Consider the following 20246-nt stretch of genomic DNA (forward strand, 5'->3'; position numbering starts at 1 on the left):
AGAATCAGAGTCGACTCTAACATTTGAAGTATCGAACAGCACTTACGTCAGCAGAGCTGGCTTCCATAAACCTGTGCCCAAAAAAGGTTATTTACTTAACTATTTAATTAAAAAAAAAACTCCTATTACTCCTACAATTTTTTTTTACAAATTGCTTTAAGTGAACATGAAGCAAAAAATGAAGAAAAAAAGGCTAAGTAAAAGAAATAATAAATAATAATAAATAAATAAATTATGCCGAATGTTCATCGTCTTCACTACGTGATACGCTGAGGTTAAAGTTTAAAGGTCATGTTGTCAAATTTTGCCCTCAGTAAACATGGCGGAGACTGAGAAGCAGGCAGGTAATTTTAATGAAATAACACTCGCATCCTGACGAAGCTCATTCTAAATTTCGGTGTTTACATTTGGAGACTGAAGATTTAACATTCAGCACATGTTTGGTTGCAAGCAGATTATATCTGCGTTAAAAGGGGGATTTTAATCACTACGCCTCATACAAGTTCATCGAGTGTGTAGCTAACTAGCAAGCTAGTTTATATAGTTAGCGTTGTTTTTCCGTTCACCGCTATTCCGACAAATCCCGCCTCTTGCGCTGGGATTGGGTTGTAAAGTTCACACTCGCCGTCATTCGTCCAATCCAAGAGTGTGTTTAGTACTAAGCCAATCCGAACAGAGGAAGGGGAATCTTATTAGCCAATCCTAGCGCAGGAGGCGGGATTTTTATGGATACAGGTAGGAGAAAATATCGTTTGTAGCTGGTTAGCGCGTTACTAACCGAGAAGTTTGAAATGCTGCATTTATTAACTACATTATTAATGATGTTGCACAGAATTTTTACGTTTATCTCGGTAGGCCGTGATATAAATACCAAAAGAAAATGAAGCATAGCTAATGTTTAAGTTTTTGTCAGATTCAGCTGCTGTAGCTCAGATAAAAAAAAAAAGCTAATGTGCTTGTTTTCTTTCGCACCGCTGTTACGCCGTTAGACTCCGAAATATTTGATATATTTGATATATTTGATATGAATAGTTGATATTTTTCGGTGTAGTTCTTTGAGCTAGTAAACATTTCTTGGTGCTGAGGTTGGTTAATTAGTAAATAAGCAACTTTTCACCGTCTGCTTGTTCACCATCACTTTAGGTCTCAGAATGAAAAATATTCGACTCTTACATGAATCATGATTTTTTCTTAAACGACTCTGAATCGATTCACAACGGGTCGTGACTTCTAATGCATGCATTTTTATTTCCACTTTTTTTCTGATGGACAAATAAATCGAGCATTAAACCTCATGTTTTTCATGATTTTTTTTTAAAGCATATTTAAAAAGCCATAATGTAGGCTACAGGGGAAATAAACAACCATCAGAATGCAGAAAGAATCCATTTCTAATCATACCATGGCATTCTGAACTGTCATTGAAATGTACACCGATCAGCCATAACATTCAAACCACTGACAGGTGAGGTGAATAACTTATTATCTCATTACAGTGGCACCTGTCAAGGGGTGGGATATATTAGGCAGCAAGTGAACAGTCAGTTCTCAGAGTTGATGTGTTGGAAGCAGGGAAAATGGACAAGCATAAGGATCTGAGCGACTTTGACAAAAATTTGCCAAACTGTGATGGCTAGATGACTGGGTCAGAGCATCTCCAAAATGGCAGGTCTTGTGGGGTGTTCCCGGTGTGCAGTGGTTAGTAGCTACCAAAAGTGGTCCAAGGAAGGACAACTGGTGAACCAGTGACACGGTCATGGGTGCTCAAGGCTCACTGATGCACGTGGGGAGTGATGGCTAGCCTGTCTGGTCCAATCCCACAGAAGAGCTACTGTAGCACAAATTGCTGAAAAAGTTCATGCTGGCTATGATAGAAAGGTGTCAGAACACACAGTGCAGTTACAGATTGCTGTGTATGGGGCTGCGTAGCTGCAGACCAGTCAGATTGCGCATGCTGATCCCTGTCCACTGCCGAAAGCGACTACAATGGGCATGTAAGCATGAGAACTGGAGCATGGAGCAGTGGAAGGAGGTGCCCTCATCTGATGAATCATGTTTTCTTTTACATCATGTGGACAGCTGGGTGCTTGTGCGTTGCTTACCTGGGGACGAGATGGCACCAAGATGCACTATGGGAAGAAGGCAAGCCAGCAGAGGCAGTGTGATGCTCTGGGCAATGTTCTGCTGGGAAACCTTGGATCCTGGCAGGATGTTATTTTGGATGCTGATTTGGATGTTTCTTTGACACGTACCACCTACCTAAACATTGTTGCAGACCAAGTACACCCCTTCATGGCATCGATATTCCCTAATGGCAGTGGTGTCTTTCAGCAGGATAATGCGCCCTGCCACACTGCAAAAATAGTTCAGGAATGATTTCAGGAACATGACAAAGAGTTCAGAGTGTTAACTTGGCCTCCAAATTCCCCAGATCTCAATCCAGTCGAGCATCTGTGGGATGTGCTGGACAAACAAGTCCGATCCATGGAGGCCCCACCTCGTAATTTACTCCTGTACTTTAAAGGATCTGCTGCTAACGTCTTGGTGCCAGATACCACAGCACACCTTCAGAGGTCTTGTGGAGTCCATGCCTCAACGGGTCAGAGCTGTTTTGGTAGCACAAAGGGGACCTACACAATATTAGTCAGGTGGTTTTAATGTTATGGCTGATCGATGTATATGGCAATGGCAGTGACATTTACGTACTTATTGTGAGAATTATATGAATTTCAATCAAAATCGTCAGAATCTAAACTGATATGTAAAGTAAAAAAAAAAGCATACAGTATTCATTGTCACTGAAGTTTTTCACTGCAAGCCTTATATATAATATAATATATTGCCTTTCAAAAAAAATCAAGCTGTATAAATTCATGAATTCATTCGAACCTGATGTATTGGGGGAAAAAAATCAGTTTATTCTAAAATGAATTAAAACCTAGCTGTAAATAGAGTTCACATACCTACCTGTGGGTGAGGTTAGCTCCAGTTTCTACCTGATGTCAGACACAAGCTCCACCTCAAACTCGTACTCAGCGACATTTATTTTCCTCTCTCTGTTCACTTCTTTCTGTGGGTCTTGTATAACTTTATTCTGCTGAATTTTTTCTTCTTAGTGGCTCACTGCTGCATAAATCAGTGTGTGTTTCATGCAAATGAAGTGTGTATGAGGATTAATTGTGGTGTATGGAGCCCTGCACATGACATCCGGGTATAAAAAAAGAAAATACAATACATCATAGCCACGAATTAAGAATTCGTTTCCACAACTTATAATTACATGAGCATGCTTTACTAATTTGTTCCCTTGTTTTAAAAGGATGATGGATTTATGAAATTGTGGGCACGAAATGGTAAAACGTGGCCACGATTTACCTAAAACGAGGGAACGAATTAATAAAACGTGCTCACGTATTAATATGTATTAATTGTGGGAACAAATTCTTAATTCATGGCCACAACGTATTGTTTTTCTGATTCATTACGCTTAAATCACTACTTGTTTTGGTGTCCTATGAGTGTTTAATGAATACCTGTTTGTTTATACGTTATTCCTGGTGCACAGCAGTCTGGCCTAGCTGTGGTCATTTGGGCAAATTACACAAATACATTATCCGATCTGAATCCAGCTCCATCTGGATTCATTAGTGAAGCTCCTGAACCGAATCCACTGCTTAGGTCAACTGAAATAGAGTAACCGTTTTGTCCGCCATGATGGTGGTGGTGTTGTTTTCTCATTGAACAGAATTACATGATTGCTTTCTCTGAGAGCGACACATGCAATGCTCGTCTTCTAATCTGTCTAAAGTACGCTCTCTAACTGTACGTTTTGTTTTGCTGCTGTCTCAGGCGCCTCTCCTGAAGATGACGGGCCTCCCCTACCTGCCAGCTACACCTTCATGGTGCCTAAGAAGGAGATCAGCATGGTGCCTGATATGGGCAAATGGAAGAGATCTCAGGTTTCTCATTTACATTTATCAGTCCATCACATAAGACAGTTTGTGCCATGAGTTTCGTCCTGGGGCTTCAAGGCTAATGCAGCTAACAAGTAAAGGAAGTGTTTGCTTAATGCTAAGCTGGCAGCTATAAGCTTTTTGGGATAAAAGGGAAATTTGTAGATGATTCACAGCAAAAAGAGTGTCAGTGGGACTGAACTTTGTTTTTGTGTTCACTGTGTAGGCGTACGCAGACTACATTGGATTCATTCTAACTCTGAATGAGGGGGTGAAGGGGAAGAAGCTCACGTGTGATTATCCCGTTTCAGAGGTACAGCCGCAGTCGTTTATCACACATCTGTCTCACTGTGCACGGAGAAAAATTCTCACTTCCTCCTTTGTTGCTCCCCTCTTTAATGTTATTGTTAAGTTTTTCTTATCCTTCTCTCTCTGTGCATTTCAGACAATAGAAAAGTTGCTGTCGCTGTTGGGAACTCTGGATCGCTGGATAGATGAGACGCCACCAGTGGACCAGCCGTCGCGCTTTGGCAATAAGGCTTACCGAACCTGGTACGGCAAACTAGAGCAGGTACAGGCAATGCTATGTGTTTGACTTTTTTGGGAGTAACCCGGCCAGTTTAGGACCGTCCATACCAGCTCATGCTGCTTTCCCACTGGCACAGTATAGTTACCGATCCAAATCCAGAACTGTCCGTACCCTGGTCGCTTCCTGTGTGTACCAGTAAAGGTCAGAGCCGTTCTCAGTGTTTCAGCGGCTACGTTTACATGCACATCAATTTTCCGATATTAATCAGATTTTGGCAATATTCTAATTAGTACTGAGTCACGTAAACGCTTCAGTCCGATTGCCCGATTCAGATTAAGACAATATTCTGATTCCCCAAATGTATACAGGAATATTCCGATGCCTGTACACATATAAACATCGTATTCAGAATAAGGCTGCAACCCGAATATAGACCTTAAACGGATTATTGATGTGCTTGTAAACGTAGCCAGTGACATCATTTCCCACTCCACTTGATACTAGTGTTAAACTCTTAAAGTACTCGCAACACTGGAGGAGTTTCAAGATCCGATTTAAGTTTTATTCGCTTTTATGTGACGTGACTAAACAAAATTTCCAGGTTTTCCACTGTGCTCGATCAGAACGCTATGAAACAAAAATCCTTAATATGGTTGTGCAGTAAATCAGAAGCAGTTCTAGCTATTTTTCTCAAGTGACAATTGCCTTTGACCAATCAGTAGTCCATGCTGTGTCTATCTCCACCGTCTGAATGACTCGGGAATGAAAACGGCTCGCTCAGCATAAAAATATCCAACTGTATGATCACGAGTTTGTTACTGCACCGTGCCATAACACTGTCTAGTGGAAATGTGCTCAGGGTTCTCTGTTTATTGTGAAAATGTACAGATATACAGTAATAATGGACTTTACACTGTGTGTGTGTGTGTGTGTGTGTGTGTGAAGGAGGCTGAGGCTCTGGTGGCTGCTGTTCTTCCTGATAAACTCAGTGCTGCTGTTCCAGAGGTCGCAGTGTACCTGAAGGAAGCTGTAGGCAACTCTACAAGGATTGATTATGGCACAGGTGAGTGTATACGTGTGTGTGTGCGCCTGTGTGTGATGGAGATATGCACACAATGTAACTGTGTGTATTATTAAAGAAATTCATGTGTGTTCTAGTAGAAGAGCTATATACTGTACAGGGCGCTCTGTAGTACACATGGGTGGTGACATATTAAAGGAAAAACATCATCCAGTGTGTTAAAAGGTGTTGGTCTAGCACAAGCTGCTAGAACCGCTTCAGTGGCATTGATTCTACAAGTCTGGAACACAATTATTCCAAAAGATTTTCTCTCTGGTAGTGTTTTGATAGTGGTGGAGAGTGCTATCTAACACAAGAGTTCACTCCAAACGCTCCCATAGGTGTTAACTGGCAATTGTTTTGAGTTCTAGTGACTGTGAAGGCCATAGCGTATGATTTACATCCTCATCGAACCCTTCAGTGAGCCCTCATGCCCTGAAATGCTTCTGAGCAAGCGGAGCCGCAAGTTATTCCTTGAATTTATTTCCTGTCTGTATATTTTGCTCAGTTTCTTAAACGTTTCTGTGCCTCTGTGAGTTTTCAAAGGCAATTTTTTGAAAGATTATATCTCCAAAATAATGTACGTTTTGTTGTTTGTTACTAGATTTCAACAAGGTTTATTTATTTATCAGTCATCAAGCAATAATAATTATTGCTGTCACTTGCAGTGCATATGAGTACTGCCATAACAATCAGAAGAAATATCCTTTAAAATACATGTTCTGAGCTTCAACTGTTTCTTAAATGTTTAAAATATCTTCATGTGTGTTTTGACATTATGAAAGTGTTATTAGTCATAAATGGTTGTGTAAGAATGATTATTGACCAGGGTGGATATTTACTCCAGTGTGTAGACATGCTTTATACAGTAGACACTTCCACTAGAGGGCACTGTTGAAGTAGAAATGACTCGGAGCCTCACAGGCAGAGCCGTAATCAACTGCGAGACGTAAAATCAGATATATCAATAGTCCAACATCGTCTTAAAGTGTCTTCAGGCTCTTTTTTTAATAAAATGTGACATTTAGGCTGCACATAGTATGCAGGCTAAAGGGGGTGTGTGTGTGTTTGTGTGGGTGTGTGTGTTTGCAGGTCACGAAGCTGCCTTTGCAGCATTCCTCTGCTGCCTTTGCAAAATAGGAGCTCTGCGAGTGGAAGACCAGCTGGCCATCATTTTCAAAGTCTTTGACAGGTTAGCAGCAACACCAAAAGGTTTCTTATTGTTTTTGTCTTCACTTGTCTACAAATATCAGTCCCGAAGGAGAAATCCACCCTGACCGACTTGCATGTTAATATTTATAATGAGATTTTTTTTTTAAATGGCATCCAAGACTTATTTTAGTAAAAAATTCAAAGTTAAATTTTTCTTAGTTTTAGCTTCTTTCATCGACATGTTGGTCTATTTTCATAATGGTTTCCTGCATTACCCATAATGCTGTCCGACTGCCGGCTGATAGTAGCACCAGTGCAGCGGCACTTTAGTCCTTTAGTTTGTCCAACCCTCTCACCTCCTAACACTCTGCTCAAACAGATCAGCTTCCAAAGCTTCAACTTTCATGCTAACACCACCATCAACACCATCACGCTCGTCATCTCATAGATAGCTGGCTAGCCGAGCCGAGTCTCTGCCATAACTCAGCACAGCTGCGTCGTACAGCTGCATTGCATTCTGGAACTTTGAGTCCAACGTTTGCACCAGAGTTTTCACTACGCTAACACTGGATTTCTCATTAATACGACATTGACTGGTGCTGGAAAAGAGTGAGTGAGAAAAGAAGCTCTTGCTCTTCTGACAGAGAAATCTGACCATTAGACCTTATGTCTGAGATTGATTACTTTTTTTTCCTCCTGTTAAATTCTACTGTAACTGCACCAGCAATATGTTCCTTTGTCATCAGTATGGCAAACAACCACTAATTTCTCAAGGGATTTACAAAAAAGCAGCATCATCCAGCAAATTAGCACAGAATCAGTAAGCACAGCACTAATCTTTCAATATAAACATATTTAATGTGTTTTAGAGCGGTGTTTTCCTTTAAGTTTCTGTTATAGAATGATATATTTTTATAATCTAAACTGCCGAATCCCCTAACACAATAAATGTTCACGTTCAGAGCATTTGTGTTGGCGGGAAGGTAAAATCCAACGTGTTCATTTGCATATCAACCTGTGGGCTGTGATTGGTCCAGGTATCTGCATGTGATGCGGAAGCTGCAGAAGACGTACCGTATGGAGCCGGCGGGGAGTCAGGGCGTGTGGGGGCTCGACGACTTTCAATTTCTGCCCTTCATATGGGGCAGTTCCCAGCTCATAGGTAACTGCTCCTCTGTACACCGCCATTCTGGCTTCTGCTCTTTCGTGAGGTACATGTGACATCCTCACTCACCCCGGTTGTGATGTGAGAAATGAGTAATGAACGTAAATGTAAATGACATACATAAGCATTTTAGTAAGCATTCTTACTGAAAAGCAATACTTATTTTTTGGAATTCATCCTCTTCTGGCTTTAAGTCATTAACATGTCCATTGTTGGTGTCTATACCAGTAAAATGTGATCTGCGTCTTGTGATCTTCACAAGAAGACTCCACATGAACATCTCTCCACACCACTCTGCAAATGATCTGATTACCCATAATTCACAAGTTGGGATTCAGTGTCGATATGTGTAAATATCATGTTGCCCAAGGAATTAGCCGTCAGTTAACCATTTATGCTACGCATAAACACTGTGATATTACTCATATGGTGTCTTTTCTTACAAGTATACCTACACATTTGAGGAAAATGTAAACGTTCTTGACAGTCTTGTGTTGTTCTCACGCTCACTAAGCCTTAGCATTATCTATGCTTAGCCAAATCATTTGTCCTAATCATTAGCTAGCTCATGTTCGGCTTTGGTGTTGCCCAGTTGCCTAGCAACAGTGTTCTTATGACTATGAACAAAGAGCGTATTGTGTGTTAAAATCACTAATTCACAAGTACTATTTTAACACACCATTTGGTGTGTACCTCCGGAACACGTACACAGCCCATGGTTGTTTATTAGCTTTGGTGTTAGCTTTGTTATTCCTCAGTGCTCATTAAGCCGTATTTGGATGGTGACGTCCATAAAAAATATTTGCCGGCCTTCTCTGTGATAAGCCTCTGGCATCGAGAAAGCTATTATTTAACATGGGGTGAATGAGTTTCCAGCAGCTTCCAATAGTTTCCATACACATCACATCTACGGAATACATTACTGGAACATGGATATATTTAAAACAGCGTATGACGTCGTGGCATAGCTAGGCAAATATAAAGTGAGGTTTTAATAGCTCATCAAATCAACTGTAAAGGATGGAATTACCCGAGGTCCTTGTCAGAAACTTAATGACGCCCTCGTAGTAGTAGAGTTTGTTATGTAATGCCAGTGAGGTTGGGTTCCCTGTGACCATATGAGACAGGAATCGTCAGTAACCAACCGCATTTACTTAATAAATAATAACGAATAACTGTAGTAAGGAATACTCCAGCATTCTTTCAACCTATTCTCTATCTGTGTCATCTGTAGTGTTTGTGTGAAGACCAGGAACAGGGATTTTGATACACTTTCCTTTACTGAGAAATGAACAGAGAGCCTGTTTACTTCAAACTCCCATAGTTGCTAAATTCTGTTCATAAAAGTTTTTAAAAAATTGCATATTTTGGTACTTAAAAACAAAAGATGCTCACACATTAAACTCTAAATCTGTAGAATTCGTGGTAACACTTTGTCCAAAGCCCCATTTATGATTATTATAAGCATGCATTACTGTTCTATACATACATTTATAAAGAAACATCAAAACTGTTGCTTTTTCAATGGCCATGCTCATAATGCATTATACACTTATGGTTCCGTGAATGTATTTATGATGCTGCATCTTTATAAATGCATTCATGGAACCATAACTGACTAATTAATACTAAGAAATCGGTGGATAATGCATTATGAGCATGGGCATTGAAAAAGCAAGTGCATCACTTATAAGTAATTATAACAAATAATATAAAAATATCTATAACTGTTATTATAATGAAGTAATTATAACAATAATATAAATATATCTATAACTGTTATTATAAATGTATGTATAGAACAGTAATACTTGCTTATAAATAATCATAAATGGGGCTATAGTTCATTATGAGCATGGGCTTTGTAGAAAGGGTTACTGAATTTGTCTTTTCAGAGATGTAACCATTTCTTTTTCATTGGGACGAGTTTACGCAGTACACACGGACACCACAGAAGCGTCAGGAAAGCGTAGTTAACCAGAATGACTTTTTCCTGTAATACTCTAGTGTTGTAAAAGTGATATAAGAACAACCTTGGTAAGAATTTCTCTCATGCTAAAACCTCTTTAGTTAAAGCTTATAGTTTTGAATTTGTGATCATCTCATATTTTAGATGTTTATTGATGGAATTGCCCTTAGACGTCATTGTAAGGGAATTTCAAACATTCGTTGGGTTTTTTTAGTACAGGGAAATGATGTGTGATGTGAGTTCTTTTCAGTGGTAGTACACGTGGCGAATAGAGTACTGGAGTCTCCCTAAAAAAACGAATCTTTTATTTATTTATTTTTAAATTCATACACTTTTTTAAATGTACTGTTTTGATGATGCAGCATCGCCCAGCTCTGATGGGAACCCTAAAAATCCTTGAATAAATATTTTACTTTAGTTTCATCACCCAAAAGACACTTGTTGATTTGAACAGAATTACAGCAGCTCATTTTCCACTTCCCGGATTTGAGCTTTACTTTAGAATTGAGTCAGACTTTGTTACCGACATTAAATATTTAGGAGTGTAAGGTAGCCATCTGCTGGTGACTCTGATTAAGTGCACTGAGTGTGTGTTGTGTCTCCATCGCAGATCACCCCACTCTGGAGCCACGGCATTTCGTGGAGGAGAAGGTGGTGAACGAGCACCATCAGGACTACATGTTTCTGGAGTGCATTAAATTCATCAATGAGGTGTGTGTGTGTGTGTGTCTCAGGTGATGTCTTCCTTTAGAAGAGCCCTATTCTAAATAAAACACCAAGACCACTGAGGGAGGAGGTTTGATGGGAGGAGGAAAAGGAAAGGGTTTAGAGGGAATTATGGGATGCAGAATGAGACAGTTTTTCCAAGAACATACTGAGAAGGCAGAGGATTTTAAATCTACAGAACATTTTCACAACAGGCTGTAGCACATTTGCTTCTTCAGCTAACTGACTGAATAGACTCGCTATCATCAGCAACTCTTTTATTTGATTGACTGACTTCAGAGTAGTTAACAGCTTCTGTCTGTTGTGTACATGGACTGTGTTAAATGTCTATTAATTCTACATTAAAGGAATAGTTTGGTGGAATTTGACAGGATTATCTACTTAGTCCGAATGTAAATAATCAGCTTACTGGTGTTAATATTTGCTTCTTTAGTTTTGCACTGGAGTCTAATGTAGTAATGGAAGTCTGTCAAACCCAAAACCTTTTTTTGAATAAACGTACACAAGTTACTCTTAAGTTACATAATCTCACATCACGAAATATTTAAGTTCAGAACTATGCGTTGTCTGATCCAACTCCACCTTCAAACTTCAGAAGATATGGTGTTGTCAGTTCAGACAATCTTGTTTTTTTGTCATTATTTGTCAAAAGATTGCGTTCACGTTTCTAGGCTACAGTAAGTCACACCGTGTCCTAAAGCACGTTACTGAAGATCTTGTTGCAGTTTGATTTCTAGAAAAATAATGAGTGAGATAGACTTCTATTATTTCCTAGCTGTAGTGGAAGATATCCTGGCTATCTCGCTTTTTTTTTTAGTTAAAAGAAAACTGTGTTTAATTAGATTTCTTTTGCTGAATTGTTCCTTTAATGGTGTGGGTGCACGTGTGTTCGTTTAACTCTGAGTGAGTGTGTGTGAAGAGACGAGAGGATGCTGCAGCTGTGGTTACAGAATGACTCAACTTCCCAGAATGCAGAAAGGAGAGCAAAGGGTGTGGGGGGCAGGGAGTGGTATAGTCCGGACTGAATATACAGCACAGTATAACACCACACACACCCACACACACACACACACACACACACACACACGTACGCATGCTCGCTCTCTAGCTCTCTCCCTCTGTGCTCTGTAAGTGCATGTTTGGGCACGTCATGCTCTGTAGTGTTAAGAGACAGAGAAACTTGGCATAGCTCACTGACACACACGTGACACACACGTTACTCACACATGCTCGTTTAACGCACGCACACACACACAGTGAGGGTCTCTCTCTTTCTCTGTCTCTCTCCCTCTCCCTCTATCTCTCTGTCTCTCAGGGAGGTTATGTGTGGAGCACTCGGCTCACATGAGTCATTTCCTTCCCCACATGCTGTTGTGAATCACTGGGTCCCTGAGCTCCTCCCCCTCCACCTCCACCTCCTCCTCCTTTCCCTCCAGCTCTGCTGGGCCCCACTGGAAAGTCCAGCTTCGCAGAGCAGTCTGGGAAAGTGTGTGTGTGTGTTCTGTAAAGCCACACAGCACTCCCATTCATGAGCTCGTCTTTCCTTAGGGCACGGAAGCCCTACACCAGCCCTTCTCCACTGCTGGCCTCTTGAACAAGCCTATAGCTACAAGTAGTATTACTATTCGCAATGCAGCTCTCCTAATACTCACATTACAGCTCGAATTACTAAATACAATCATCACAGCACTGCAGATTTTACTATAGGCCTTTTCCCCCCACTGGTGCACTACTTATTTGTACCAAATGTTGTAGTCGTTTGGTTTATGATATGTGCTCATGATTGGTATCAGTAGTAGCTACCAATACTCAGGGTGGGCTCAGAGCCATGGTTATAAGTACAGCATCACACCGTTATATACTACAGTGGCCTGTAAGTGCAAACAAAACCAAGAACCCAGCAATAAATGTGTAAACACAACAGCAGATTCAGATACGCCTCAAAATTAACTCCAAACTGAAAGGTGCTTGTTGAACATCACACGAGGATGTTTATAGTAAGAGGAAATATGTGCCTGAATGAATCTACCTTTATTCGGGCTTAATTTTATCACGTGATGTTACCTTAGATTTGCTCTCGACGTCGTACAGCAGTAATATGAGTATGCGAACACTGAAATCTCACCCAGTGGAAGCTGGATTATTCAGAAGAACGACCTCCTCCTCACTATAATAACATAAGTAACTTCACATTCAAACGTTTTCATGAGGCTAAACAGATAACGGACTGGAAAGGCAGAAATCGTTTTCCTTGTAGTAGTCACATGCTGTGTGTAATCAGTGATGAGCATCCTCGTGATGTTCAATAAGGACCTACCAAAAAAACCTGCGCCTTCAGAAGCATTGTTGTACAGTTTTAGTTCTCAGCCTGTACAGATATTTAATTTCTGCAAAACTGTAGCACAAACAATAGTTCTATGGCACAAATGAGCAGAAGTAAACAGTTTATTGTCAGAGTATATATTCCATTTTGAACTTAAAGAATTCCAGCACTGAAAAATATAACCAAAATATGATCTTGACCTGTAAAAAAAAGTTTCGAGTGTATTTCTGAACCAAAGTTCAGCACCACACAATCAAAATTATAAAACCATTATCTTTAATTATTGTGCAGTTTGCACATTTCAGATCTGGCCAGGACATCACTCATTCTTTCGTTCGTTCATTCATTCATTCATTCATTCATACGATTGATAATATACAATATTTATAAATATGCTATACTACTGTATACACGATATAAACTTATATATACATGTAAACATTATTAACCAGATGAAATAAGAGTATTGTGCTTGAAGCCACTTTAAATGAGCTTTTTTTTTATTATTATTTAATGAACTTTTCACTTTGTTTCAGCGCTTCATCTCCTTGAATTTACACAGAATGAAAACAAAGACACGAGAGAGGGAGGCAACATGGTTTATGTTATAGAACACCGAAAAAAAAATCACCGAGGGCACAAACACAATGGAAATTATTGGATTGAGTTATTTTGTTGAGTATTTCAGCTGTGAAAATGACCAAAAAATCACAGCTCTATATATCTTTTACAAGCAAATAAATAAGAGCGTTTGTGTCGGTGACTCCCCCTCTGTGGTGATTGCGTCAGGGCAGCCAGCGGTCAGTGACACAGATGGTGTTTTAAAAACGGGGGGTGGGATAGCAAGAAAAAGGGTCTTTAACAGTGATGGTGTTGCTCACGTTTATATACAACCGCTGATACTGACGACATTATGATCCTTCCAGTTGTCTGTTAAGTTGAAGAAAAATGCTAGATGGGGAAAAAATGGAAGAGCTAGAACCCTGAGTTCAGTTGGTTCCTGTTTTGGACAGTTCTTGTCTTGAATGTGCAGTGAAAAGCAGTATAAGTACTATACTTACATGGCAGGGCTTTCATTAGCAGTAATGACTACACACTCCTTCTGTTTTTACTTTTTCCTCCTGCTCTAGTCATGGCTCAGAATTTTTTTTTTTTTTTTTTTTTTTTTTGGGGAAAGTAGTTTTTTTTTTTTTTTCTTTTTCTGAGTCATAAGGGTGACTGAGGGTCATATTTACCATGTGTACTTATTTTACCCATAATCACTGCTTGTGTGTGTGTGTGTGTGTATTGCAGCATTATTATTTTGATATGATTTTTTGGCAGCCTTTCGCCTTTCCCTTTTTTCACAAGCCAGTCTCACTGTGCAGTTTTTCTGACTTCCTAGCTGTGAGAATGAGAAATATGAGTGTGTGACTGTGAGAAAAGAAGTATTTTAATATGTGAAAGCATCAATAGAAAATCTGCTGATATCATATCATTGTCCAGCAAAATCCACCCTACATCCCATATGAGAGCAGGACATAATAACCGAATGTAATACTGAAACTTCAACTAGCAAATCTTCGACTACATTTTTTAGGTAATTGGAATTCAGTTGATAAAGGAATTTGACAGACCTAGAACACACTAAAGAGAAACAAATACATTTCAGAAGACTAGTAGAATATCAATGAGCCTATAACGCAATATTGCGACGTTAGTACTAATGCATCATGTGTTTGTATAATAAAGCACCTTCTTAACTAATTCTCAAGGAGGCAGTAGCTTAATTTTATTAAGAACTCATTTATCCACAGTAATGTTTTTCCAGTAATGTTCAACTGTCCATTTGCAGTGAGCCCGTGCCTGCCGTAGCCTCAGACTCGTGTTCTTGGCTGACAGGAGTGAAACCTGATGTGGTCTTCTGCTGTTGTAGTCTGTCCAGCTTAAGCTTTTAAAGTGTTTTCCACTCTGAGATGCTTTTCTGCTCACCATGGTTTTAAAGAGTGGTGATTTGAGTTACTGTAGCATTGAATAGTCTTTGAACAGTGAAATTCGTTCAGACAGCTCTAGTGTTTATTTATTTTTTTTTTTGTTTATTTTATTTTATTTTTTTTTTAATGCATCTTTCTTATTTTCTCCAGATGAAAACGGGACCTTTTGCTGAGCACTCGAACCAGCTTTGGAACATCAGTGCCGTTCCCTCCTGGGCCAAAGTCAACCAAGGCCTTATACGAATGTACAAGGCTGAAGTAAGTTTCTTTGGTTTTTTTTTTTTTTTTTTTCTTCAATCTAGATGTCACATGACTGTTGTATACCCATATCAGTTTGAACTTTACTGTGACATATTTCATACTATTATATATTCTGGTTTATATTTTCATCTTCATAGTCTACAGTGGGCAGCATTTAAAAAGAGCATTTAAAAACATCTACATTTACACCAGTACACTATATTATACAAAACACTTCATGATGTTTCTGTTCTCAGTTATAGCCCCGTAATCTGATCTCTAAAGTCTATGTGGCATGTTTACCAGCAGTTGGACTTGAGTTCCTCTTTCCTGGGGAAATCCCAGCATCACTTCTGGGAAGTTGCATTCTGGGTGGAGAAAAAAATAGTAATCGCTGTTCTACATTTCCTTATTTTTATATTCCTTTATTATAACTTTGTTATAGTGAATGATATCTTTTAACAAAAACAGAACCAAGGCACATTGTAAAGTTGTAGTTCCTGATTAGAAAGGGTTAAATGTGTGTGTGTGTGTGTGTGTGTGTGTGTGTGTGTGTGTGAACCAGAAGGCCCCACCCCCTCCTCCAGAGCCACATCCTGTGTTCAGAGAGCAGGCTGTTCCCCTCCCTTAAGCAGAGTGCTGGGCTGAGGGGCCGGTGTGTCTGCGAACCTCCCAACCCCCATCACACACACACACGCGCACACACACACACACACACACACACACACGCGCACACACAACCTCACATTTTCTCTTCTGCTGCTTTAGCTCTGTAGTCATGAGTGTGCCTTAGGTAGCTGGCTCTTACTACAATTAAAAAAACAAAAAACAACAACTTGGCACTCTGATTGGGAAAGCATTTGAACAGATTTAGTAAAAATAAATAAAGCTTCCAAATAGTAGTTATTAACTGATAATGATCTTTTGTGTACATTACTGATGTTTTCCCTCTTCTACCAGACCTTGTACAAAAATTTTTAGGTCTTAAGAAATGAACGTGTGTTATAACCTTGTAACACAAATTCTTGATAAAAGCCTGTGTGTGTGAAGCTGCTCTGTCTGTTGCTGTACCATTATATGCTCACAGAATGGATGAAAAGTAACTACGAACCCAAGGATAGACAAAGTCATTTCCTGCTATAACAGGAAGTAAACACATTCCATGCGCTTTAATCACAGGTGACAGTCAAGGCCACATAGCGACGGTTCGGACGGCACGAACAGGACATGCGTGTGAGCGGGGGTTTAAATTTCCTGAACGGGTCGCTGTGTAATACCGCGTCATTTCCCTCAGCACGCGCACTGACCATATTAGCACAGAGATACACGTTTATACACTTTCAGAACTCCTACTTTGAGAAGTTGACCAATCCAGAACACGGTTAAAGGAATGTTTTGGTCAAAAAAAATAAGATTTTCCTCTCAGCCCAAATGTAGTCATATAATGTTTGTTGGCTGCTGTTTGCTTTTTTACTTTTACACTGGAACTACAAGGCTAATCACATGACTACATATCGAAATTACACATGTGGAATTTGGATGTGCTGTAATCAGTCCTAACGTCCACCTTATATCCGAGTCTGATGCTTGCCTGTATTGATACTAATGTCCCTTTTGTCCAAACTCATCATACACACTGCTAAACTGGTAGCTATAATATTCCATTATTTCTTAGCTACATTAGCCTTATAAACACTGAGCAACAAACATGTCTTTGCTGATCGACTACGTTTGGTAGAAGTAAAATGAATTTTAGGTCAGACCATTTAGTCAATGAAGTGTCACTGTCTGTAGTTCTCTGACGGTTTAAAGATATTTTCTTCATCACTTTCTTCATTAGCCTCGTAGGGCCATACTTAATTTCTAACGTCTGGAAAGCTCGGTAGTGAATTGAGGCAAAAACAGGTCTAAACAACACCACACCCACACGGTTTCCCTCTAAAACCACCCCCGATTTCCTTGTTTCCTGTTGTCTGTGCTCTGTTAATGTCCAGAGAAGTTACATTTTAAAATGGACATTTAATGGAACCATGTATTTTATTACGCTGTCGAGTTTAAATAGCTTCTTTATTTCCTTTGCAGCCACAAATTTTTGTGAAATCGGTCATTTCATATTAATGGTTTGAAAGAAAGCAACCAAAGACAAAGTTGTAAATGAAGACGAAAAAGACTAGCGGTTCCATTAGGACAAAAGAAATGGAGCTGTATACAAGGAGGAAGAGTTCATGTATGTCTGTGGTAGCTGACACGCTGCAGTGGCTGAGCTACATTACTGGAAAATTTACTGCAAGCCACGTTAGGGGCCGCTGTTTCACCGTTTATTGTCGTTTTAGTGTTTTCAGCTCTCTGGGAGATTGCCTTTTATGGAGTTTTGCGTGTGCAGTGAACACACTTGGGAATTTACCGATGATTGACATTTATCAACATACGCGTGCGAGTACAGAGAAAATCTTTAAAAAATGTTACCGAAACATTTGTAAATCTGGCCAGAATTTTGGCCTACGAAAATATTTACACACAACTTTACCTAAACATTGATAAATGAGCCTCAACATTTGTTTTTTACTGCATGCAGTCTGTTCGCATAGATACATGCTTAACTAGTGTCTTATTTATTGATTATTTATTTCAGCTCTCTTGTCTTACATCCATGGTACCATATGTTTACTGTCAGTCAGATAGTGTTCACAAGTTCCACCCCCCGTTTGAGCTCCGCCTCCCCTACGTATTGGATTGCTCTAGAAATCTGAAACTGATATTCTTCCCCACTATATTCCCTTCCAACCTTAAACAAAACGTCCTCTTTGGAGTTTTCCAGTGTGTTTTGTCATTGGAGATAGCGTCTGGCTACTTCAGTATGAACAGATTGTTTAAAGAAACAAAACAATGAAACTCATCTCTCTCTCAATCTCCCGCTTTCTCTCTGTTTCTATCTTAAGTGTCTAGAGAAGTTTCCCGTCATCCAGCACTTCAAGTTTGGCAGCCTGCTCTCCATCCAGCCCGTGAAACCATGAATGACAGCAGGAAGAACCAGTCTGAGAGCACAACCGATTCTCAACCAATTCAACGAACCACCCAAATCGCCTAGCCACCATCCAGCGTTCCAAAGTTTCCCCACTGCTTAAACGAATAAATGCGACTACAGTCAAAACCCTACTTCTAACAGCAGTTCAGCATGACTGCCTCCCCCTAAATTATAGAATTCACATGAGGATAAATTTCTGTCTCCTTAGTCTGGGCCCAAGAAATAGAGTGTAAGAATAAATATAGTCCATGGCACCATAATTAGTATCTTAAAAATTTGCAGTATCCATAATTCATATCCATAATTTATGAATATGTACATATGAAAAGTAAAGCTTGCCTGATCTGATAAGTCTTGGTTTTTATTTGATGTACTAGAAAACAGGCAATGGGTCCGTTTTTCCATTTAGACTGTAATGATCCTTGACAAATTGATGATTTGTGTGTGTGTGTGTGTGTGTGTGTGTGTGTGCGCACTTGCTTCAAAAACAGTTACTCGTGTGGCCTGTATGTGCTGTAAATGTACATTTTTGTCATTTTGTCACTAGGATTAATAAACTGTCAGCCGTTTTAGTCTTGAATGTTAGTGATGTTCAGTTCTTGCTAAGGTTAAATGAGTACACACGTCGAATCACGCAGTATTTCACCCAACACTTCCCTGTGATAAAGAGGCAATGATAGAAAATTTAGTGAGATTCAGTATATTAAAGGATTTGCTTCATGTAAGGCATTGCTTGTTGGATGAGGAATCAATAACATTCACATTTCATTATTGAGTTTCTCTATTTTAGTGCAAACTTTCTGGCTAAACACATATCATGTGGTGCACTGGCCCTCAGCTGACATCAACGAAATATAGCCATCCTGCTCTTAAAGCGTTCTTCATGGGTTTGCTGGATAATTAAGGATTCGTTGGCTCCTGAAACAGTTCTCCTTGGAACCCTTTCAGAGTAAACCCACAATACTAGGTGAGGGTCTACGCAGAACCTTCTCCCAGAGGAACAACCGAGAACCCGTGAAAGTTCAGAATTTTCTGAAAGTGTATGGTTAGCAAGTTGGATCAAAACTTGTAATGCCATAATGTGATCACACAGGGCTCAGAGAAATACTCTGTCAAGTATTCCTTGTACATATTTCCTACACAGTCTACTATTTCTAGCAGTAAACAGTAAAACTCTGTAACTGCACACACTCATACATTATACAGTCATTATATCTGGCAAGCTGGATTAGTTTAGAATTATTCTTACCAATCTCAGATATTCAGTTCCTACACGTGAAGCTGTAATGGCTTGGTTTTTAAGCTAGATTTTTATTCGTAGGTGCTGGATAAAGAGTGAGTAGTAAATATTTTGGAAAAAAATATTACTAATAAACAGAGATGGCGCGATAGCACTTTTTCTTTTCCGATACTGATACTGAGACCTTGAGTATCAGCTGATACCGATACCCATCTGATGTTTTCTTTAAAAACTACTAAGCTGTTAAATTCTTTTTAACTGAAGCACTTCACAGTTAAAGTCTTTCACACCAAAAATCACTTACATTGTAAATATAATAAAGAATAAATATAATAAAATCAGTCCTAACAAAGAAAAAAAACAGTCTCCTACAATCTTTTTGGTTGGATCTGATATCCGATCCACCATTATTTTTCTTTTTGCTGGTATCGGTCCGATCCTGATACTGGGAACCGGTTTGGTGTCATCTCTACTAATACATTTATTTTGTAATTTGAGTAATAAAGAATGAACATCTGATTAATCATTTGATTATGAATACAGACATTTCCTTTCTCCTTATTAGAAAAGCTTTTCTTTGTTGTTGAATACATTTCTGACCAGTGGAACTGAGGTTTTACCAGTCAAAATGGAGTTAGTGGTACAATTTTTTCATTCTTACCAGATTTTTTTCGCAAAGTAAAAATTACTTTCTACTACTAAAGAATAGTTTTGCGTAATGAAAATTTAATTTCCATAAAAAAAAAAAAAAAATCAAAAATCAATTTTACCTAGTGAATGTAAAATTTGACTAGTACAGATCAAATTTTAAACATTTTAATTTAATTAAACTAGAACTATATTGTATTCTTATTAGTAATTAGTGAATGTTCATAGACCAATGTTAATAAT

General features: G+C 39.2%; 1 protein-coding gene across 3 annotated transcripts; it reads left to right on the forward strand.

Moving 5' to 3' along the window:
• The first annotated feature begins 263 nt into the window (after positions 1 to 263).
• Positions 264 to 18695, forward strand: ptpa (protein phosphatase 2 phosphatase activator). 3 transcript variants are annotated; one of them, XM_026921893.3, is made up of 10 exons: positions 264 to 344; positions 3850 to 3959; positions 4180 to 4266; positions 4399 to 4524; positions 5428 to 5545; positions 6635 to 6734; positions 7732 to 7856; positions 10439 to 10539; positions 15001 to 15108; positions 18030 to 18695. In XM_026921893.3, the coding sequence occupies exons 1-10, from the start codon at positions 320 to 322 to the stop codon at positions 18102 to 18104; spliced, it is 975 nt and encodes a 324-aa protein (XP_026777694.2). In that variant the 5' UTR covers positions 264 to 319; the 3' UTR covers positions 18105 to 18695. The 3 variants fall into 3 exon arrangements, with proteins under 3 accessions (XP_026777694.2, XP_026777692.2, XP_026777695.2); XM_026921894.3 differs by having other exon boundaries at positions 317 to 340; XM_026921891.3 differs by having other exon boundaries at positions 4180 to 4524.
• Positions 18696 to 20246: the final 1551 nt, after the last annotated feature.

This window comes from Pangasianodon hypophthalmus, chromosome 27 (genome assembly GCF_027358585.1).
Source record: "Pangasianodon hypophthalmus isolate fPanHyp1 chromosome 27, fPanHyp1.pri, whole genome shotgun sequence".
Lineage (NCBI taxonomy): Eukaryota > Metazoa > Chordata > Actinopteri > Siluriformes > Pangasiidae > Pangasianodon > Pangasianodon hypophthalmus.

What these genes read in the sequence shown, in the direction of transcription:
- ptpa (XM_026921891.3), top strand. Translation starts at nt 320, where the DNA reads ATGGCGGAGACTGAGAAGCAGGCAG. An exon ending in GCAAATGGAAGAGATCTCAG is followed by an intron (nt 3,960 to 4,179) that starts GTTTCTCATTTA and finishes TTCACTGTGTAG; the next exon opens with GCGTACGCAGACTACATTGG. An exon ending in AAGGATTGATTATGGCACAG is followed by an intron (nt 5,546 to 6,634) that starts GTGAGTGTATAC and finishes GTGTGTTTGCAG; the next exon opens with GTCACGAAGCTGCCTTTGCA.